At 52.5% G+C, this 6,876-nt stretch overlaps 1 protein-coding gene across 1 annotated transcript in view; it reads right to left on the minus strand.

Annotated features, from left to right (window-relative positions):
* Positions 1-4,953, minus strand: part of LOC140427497 (uncharacterized) — a 30,562-nt gene extending 25,609 nt beyond the window's left edge. The window contains exon 1 of the mRNA XM_072513006.1: positions 4,912-4,953. Within this exon, the coding sequence (XP_072369107.1) occupies positions 4,912-4,928 (17 nt within the window). The 5' untranslated portion in view covers positions 4,929-4,953. The remainder of the gene's footprint in view (positions 1-4,911) is intronic.
* Positions 4,954-6,876: the final 1,923 nt, after the last annotated feature.

The raw sequence follows: 6,876 nt of genomic DNA on the forward strand, positions 1-6,876 counted from the left end.
GCACTGAAACACAAACAAAAACCTCGGAAGGACCACCATTTTGACCGACTGCACTCTACCCGCCAGCCAGAGCGGTAACATGTCCCATCTTTTGAAATCCTCCTCCATTTGCTCCACCAACCTCGTCAGATTCAGTTTATGATGGGCCCCCCAACTCCTGGCTATCTGGATCCCCAGATACCGAAAACTCCCCGCCGCCCTCCTCAGCGATAGGTCCCCTATCCTTCTTTCTTGGTCCCCCGCCTGTAATACAAAGAGCTCACACTTCCCTACATTGAGCTTATAGTCTGAAAACTCCCCAAACTCCCTTAACGTCTGCATGACCTCCACCATCTCCTCCATTGGATCCGCCACGTACAACAACAGGTCATCCGCATATAGCGACACCCGATGCTCTTCTCCCCCTCGGACCACCCCCCTCCATTTATTAGACTCCCTCAATGACATGGCGAAGGGTTCGATCGCCAATGCAAACAACAGGGGGGACAGGGGGCACCCCTGCCTCGTTCCTCGGTACAGCCGAAAGTACTCCGACCTCCGCTGGTTCGTCACTACACTCGCCATCGGGGCTCTGTAAAGGAGCTTAACCCAACTGATAAACCCTCCCCCGAACCCAAACCTACGCAGCACCTCCCGGAGGTACTCCCACTCTACTCGGTCAAAGGCCTTTTCCGCGTCCATAGCTGCCACTATCTCCGCCTCTCCCTCCTCCGATGGCATCATTATCACGTTTAAGAGACGCCGCACATTAGTGTTTAATTGCCTGCCCTTTACGAATCCCGTCTGGTCCTCATGGATCACCCCCGGGACACAGTCCTCGATCCTCGTGGCCAGCACTTTTGCCAACAACTTAGCATCCACATTGAGGAGCGAGATCGGCCTGTACGATTCACATTGCAATGGGTCCTTGCCCCGCTTTAGGATCAAAGAAATTGTCGCTTCCGACATTGTCGGATGAAAGGTCCCCTCCTCCCTTGCCTCGTTAATGGTCCTCACTAGTAGCGGGGCCAACAGGTCTACGTTCTTTCCGTAGAACTCCACCGGGAACCTGTCCGGCCCCGGGGCCTTCCCCGCCTGCATGCTCCCCAAACCCTTACTCAGCTCCTCCAACCCAATTGGTGGCCCCAAACCAGCCACCTCTTGCTCCTCCACCCTCGGGAACCTCAGTTGGCCTAGGAATCGTCTCATCCCCTCGTCCCCCGCTGGGGGCTGGGATCTGTACAGCTCTTCATAGAAGGCCTTGAATATCTTGTTTATTTTCGTCGCACTCCGAACCGTGGCTCCCCTTCCATCTTTGATTCCCCCTATTTCCCTCACCGCTGGCACTGGCTCATGGCCTCCTGTGGCCACAGACGCCGCCTGCACGGAAAGCCCCAGGCCTCGCATACTGCTCCCCATGTCTGACACCGTCGCACCCATTGCCTCCACCGCGGATGCCACCCGTGCGGTGTCGGCCTGGGTGGCACGCATGACCGGCACCACTTCCAGCTCCTGGACGCGAGTGCACTCCTCCACCTGCGACTGCAGCCGCCGCAAGCTGGCCGTCACCCTCTTCGCTCGTCCCAGGTTCGGTGGTTGCATCGGGGCTATGGGTGGGTGTGGTAACTCCAGGAACCCGGGATCCATCTGGGCGGCAGATGTTCGCTTGCGCCAGGATGCCCTCCGACTCCCAGCCCCTCTGCTGCTCCTACCTCCACCTGCTACCTGTACGGCTGTGTTGTGCCCACCAGTGAGTGTACCAGACGCCTCATCACTAAAGTGCCCAACCGAGGTGAGCGTCTCTGCGATGGCGGAGGGTGTTGGAGACAGCAGTTGCGTTGTGTCGTGCGCATCGTCCGACTCTGAGTCCATGGCACTTTTGGGTGGCGGTTCGTCTCCACCCATCCACTCTGTGTCACTGTCCTGTATTTCGGTTTCCTGGGTAGGGGTCTCCTCTGTAGGGGTCTCCTGGGTAGGGGTGTCCTGGGTAGGGGTGTCCTGGGTAGGGCTGTCCTGGGTAGTGGTGTCGTGGGTAGGTCTGTCCTGGGTAGGGCTGTCCTGGGTAGTGGTTTCGTGGCTCGGCTGCGACGGGGGTCTGTGGCTGCCCCCCTCATCGCACGAGACCGGGGCGTCGCCTCCCTATTGCTCCAGGTCTCTCCGTCTCCCGTGGTCGCCCTGGGGCATCCTGTGGACGGTTGGCATCTGCGGGGATGGGTGCCTCGACGTTTGCTCCTGCGATACACAATGAAGCATGCATGGTTAGACACGCAGGCGGTGATCAGGTGATATGGGGGAGGGGGGATATGGGGGACGGAGGATATGAGGGAGGGGGGATATGGGGGAGGGGGGATATGGGGGATATGAGGGAGGGGGGATATGTGGGATATGGGGAGGGGGGATATGGGGGATATGGGGGAGGGGGGATATGGGGGAAGGGGGATATGGGGTGGGGGGATATGGGGGATATGGGGGAGGGGGGATATGGGGGATATGGGGAGGGGGGATATGGGGACGGGCAATCGGTGGCTCACTTGCTGGTGGGCCCCCGGCTTCTGCATCGGCAATCTCCCGGTCCTCAGGTCCACCAGCCAGTTCCAGGGCCCTTTCCTCATGTACGGTGAGTGGCCTCTCATCAGCGGGGCCTCCTCCAGTCCTCTCATGCTCCCTATTGTTGTGTGCGCACTTCTCCTGTGGGGGGGTGGGGGTAGCAGGGGTAAAGGGCAACAGTGTTAGACAGGTATATGAATGCACGCCCTCGGTTGCGTGTATAGTGCAGAGGTTAGGGGTAGGGTTGGTTTCACCTGGGGGTGTGCCGCACATCGGGCAGGGAGGGGGAGGCTCACCCTGGCTGCCCTGACGAGGTCGTTCACCTTCTTGTGGCACTGGGTGCCTGTCTGTGGTGTCAGAGCCACAGCGGTGACGGCCTCTGCCTCCTCCCTCCACAGACGCCGGCTGAGGCATGGGGCGACCCTGCGGCTGTGTCCGGGGTACAGGGACTCCCTCCTGTCCTCCACTGCGTCCAGGTGTGCCTCGATGTCGCGGTCCTGGAACCTCGGGGCTGCGCGGCGGGCGGCCACCTTGTTGGTCTTCCGGGGTGGACGGTCTTTTGAGCCGTCATGCCGTCCACATCGGGCGACGCCATCGTGAATGGCGTCACGCCGCTGCTAGCCCATTCGGGGCCGGAGAATTTGCGTTGTTTGGGAGGGCCCGATGCCGGAGTGATCCGCGCCGTTTTTGGCGCCGGGTCCCAGACATCGCGCCAGTTTTCGGAGAATCCCGCCCCTGAGCTTGGTCAAAGGAGGTTTTAAGCAGCATCTTGAATAAGCATGGTGTGGTGGAGATTCAGAAATGTTTAGAGGGACCTCCAAAGCTTAGGGTCTGGACAGCTGCAGGAATAGCTACCAATGGCAGAGCAAAGCAAGTAGGCAATAGGCCAGAGTTGGAAGGATGCAGTGTTCACAAAGACTGGTGAAGGTGAAAGGAAGGTGCAATACTGTGGAGTGATCTGAACAGGTGAGAATTTTGGATGACCCAAAGATCTTTCCAGCCAGTGATGTACTTTTTAAGTGTAGTCACGGTGGCACAGTGGTTAGTACTACTGCCTTACAGCGCCAGGGACCCAAGTTTAATTCCGGACTTGGGCCACTGTCTGTGCGCAGTCTGCACGTTCTCCTCATGTCTGCGTGGGTTTCCTCCGGTGCTCCGGTTTCCTCCCACAGTCCAAAGATGTGCAGGTTAGATGGATTGACCGTGATAAATTGCCCATTAGTGTCCAGGGATGTGCAGGTTAGGTTATGGGGTTAGGGCGGGGTGGACATGGGTAGCGTGCTCATTCGAAGGGCAGGTGCAGACTCAATGGGCTGAATGGCTTCCTTCCTGTAGGGATTATATGATTCACTGTTGTAATGTTGGAAATGCAGCCAATTTGAGCACAGCAAGATCCCACAAACAGCAAAATGATAATGAAAATGGCTTATTGTCACAAGTAGGCTTCAAATGAAGTTACTGTGAAAAGCCCCTAGTCGCCACATTCCAGCGCCTGTTCAGGGAATTGAACCACGCTGCTGGCCTGCCTTGGTCTGCTTTTAAAGCCAGCGATTTAGCCCTGTGCTAAACAGCCCCTAATGACCAGATGTACTGTTTTAATGATGTGGGTGAGGGTAAATCCTGGCTAGGACAATAGGTCATGCATTATTAAATTACTATTTCCATTCCAATAAGCACTGGGAGTGGAATATACTCTAATGTGCTACTGTAATTGTAGTTCTAATGCTCCAGTATTACGGCTATTCCTGGTAATTCAGTTAATTAGTGATAAAAATGTAATCATCCCCGATTATAACTTAAGAACTAGAGATAGCAAAGTGTAAGTTTAGTGCTTTGGAAAGCGGAATTACTCAACTTTTGTAACAGTAGTAGTATTAAGTACTGATAAACATGCAGCCATCACTAGTAGGGCAATGTGATTTCTGTGAATATAGCAGTCGTTTTTCCAGTTTTAAATTGGATGGTTTATGCTGCAACACGAGACAATACCCTTGCTGTCTACCTTGCTGTCTCCACTATACAATACCCTTGCTGTCTACCTTGCTCTCTACACTACACAATACCCTTGCTGTCTAGAATATACAATACCCTTGCTATCTACCTTACTGTCTATACTATACAATACTTTGCTGTCTATACTATACAATACCCTTGCTGTCTACCTGTCTCCACTATACAATACCCTTGCTGTCTATGCTATACAATACTTTGCTGTCTATACTATACAATACTCTTGCTGTCTACCTGTCTCCACTATACAATACCCTTGCTGTCTTCCTTGCTGTCTATACTATACAATACTCTTGCTGTCTACCTTACTGTCTATACTATATACCCTTGCTGTCTACCTTACTGTCTACACTATACAATACCCTTGCTGTCTACCTTGCCGAAGATGCCATTCTATTGTGGCCCCGATGGTTTCTTGAAGTCATTTTTCTGCCAGCCTGTTCGGCCGGTTGAGATGGAGTTTGTAGCAGACAGTGAGACAGAAGCAGTGTGATTGTGCCGTCACTCTCACTCACAATGGGACAATGTACTGGCAGCAGCCACAGCAGCGAGGGGAGTGCAGGTGAAACTGACACTCATTGGCAAAGTCTGCAAGGTTCAGCTCTGGAATAAAAACTCACCCTTTTTGTACATAACATTTTTATTAGTACCGTGAATCACAAGCAAACAGTGTAGACAGATCCGGGACGTTTGAGGTTTACAGACGGAGCTGAGTTACCGGGAACTTTGTAGCTTTCAGATTCCCACTTGAAATTGCAACAGTTTTCATCAATGCCGCGCATGCGCGGGGATCCTGGCACAATGGGCGGGGCCAGGAGGCAGGAATCAGATGGGAGCAGGGCGGGGTCCTCCTAGGCGGCGGGGTCTACTGGGGGGGCGGGGTCTCCACAGGGGGGCGGGGCATCTCCAGACAGGACTGACAGCTGTGGGTGGGGTTTGGGAGGTGGGCGGGGTCTGAGGTGATTGATAGATGTGGGCGGGGTTTGATGTGATTGATAGATGTGGGCGTGGCTTGGGAGGTGGGTGGGGTTTGCGAGGTGGGCGGGGTTGTGGCGATTGATAAATGTGGGCGGGGTTTGGGTTGTGGGCGGGGTTTGGGATGAAAGGTAAAAAGAAATAGTGTACTAATTAGAAAAGCTGAAAATAAGTTGTAAATTTAAAAAACAAATTAAAAGGAATTAAATGAAATAGAGATGAAGAGTCAGGTATTGTAATAATAATAATCTTTATTGGTGTCACCAGTAGACTTACATTAACACTGCAATGCAGTTACTGTGAAAAGCCCCTAGTCGCCACATTCCGGCACCTGTTCGGGTACACAGAGGGAGAATTCAGAATGTCCAATTCACCTAACAGTACGTCTTTCGGGACTTGTGGGAGGAAACCGGAGCACCCGGAGGAAACCCACGCAGACACAGGGTGAACGTGCAGACTCCACACAGACAGTGACCCAAGCCGCAATCGAACCTGGGACCCTGGAGCTGTGAAGCAACAGTGCTAACCACTGTGGTACCGTGTGGCCCATTAGACAGAGCGTTAAAGGAGGTGGTGTAGCTTTGTTGGTAAAGGAATGGATCTGTGCCGGAATGAGAAATGATACAGGCGTAGGAGATCAAGACGCGGAATCAGTCTGGGTAGAACTAAGAAATAGCAAAGGAAAGGCAGGAGTCCCTGGTGGGAATAATCTGTAGGTTCCCAGACAGTAGTTACGCAGTGGGGCACAGTATAAGCCAGTGAATATTGGAGGCTTGTCAGAAAGGTTCGACAATAACCATGGGTGATTTTAATATGCATATAGGCTGGATAATTCAATTGGCAAGGGTGGCCTTGAGGGAGAGTTTATTGAATGTGTTAACAACATGTTTTGGAACCAACATGCAATTCTGGATTTGGTACTGTGCAATGAGGAGGGATTAATTAATGACCTCATAGATAGTCCTTGAGTCTTTTTTGCTTTTAAAAAAAAATTTAGAGTTCCCAATAATTTTTTTCCAATTAAGGGGCAATTGACCCGGGTTCGAATCCCAGCCTGGGTCATTGTCTGTGTGGAGTTTGCACATTCTCCCCATGTCTATGTGGGTTTCACCCCCACAACCCAAAGATGTGCAAGGTAGGTGGATTGGCCACGCTAAATTGCCCCTCAATCTGAAAAAACGAACTGGGTACTTTAAATTTATTAAGAAAAAAACAAAGGCATACCATATTGCAATGGCCAGTGGCAGGTTGTAAGACTGGAAAATTTTTAAAGATCAACAAAAAGTTACTGAAAAAGTAATAAAAAGAGCAAAGGTAAATTATGAAAGAAAACTAGCGCAACGTGGGCAGCACGGTAGCACAGTG

The sequence above is a fragment of the Scyliorhinus torazame genome, chromosome 7 (assembly GCF_047496885.1).
Source record: "Scyliorhinus torazame isolate Kashiwa2021f chromosome 7, sScyTor2.1, whole genome shotgun sequence".
NCBI classification, from domain to species: domain Eukaryota; kingdom Metazoa; phylum Chordata; class Chondrichthyes; order Carcharhiniformes; family Scyliorhinidae; genus Scyliorhinus; species Scyliorhinus torazame.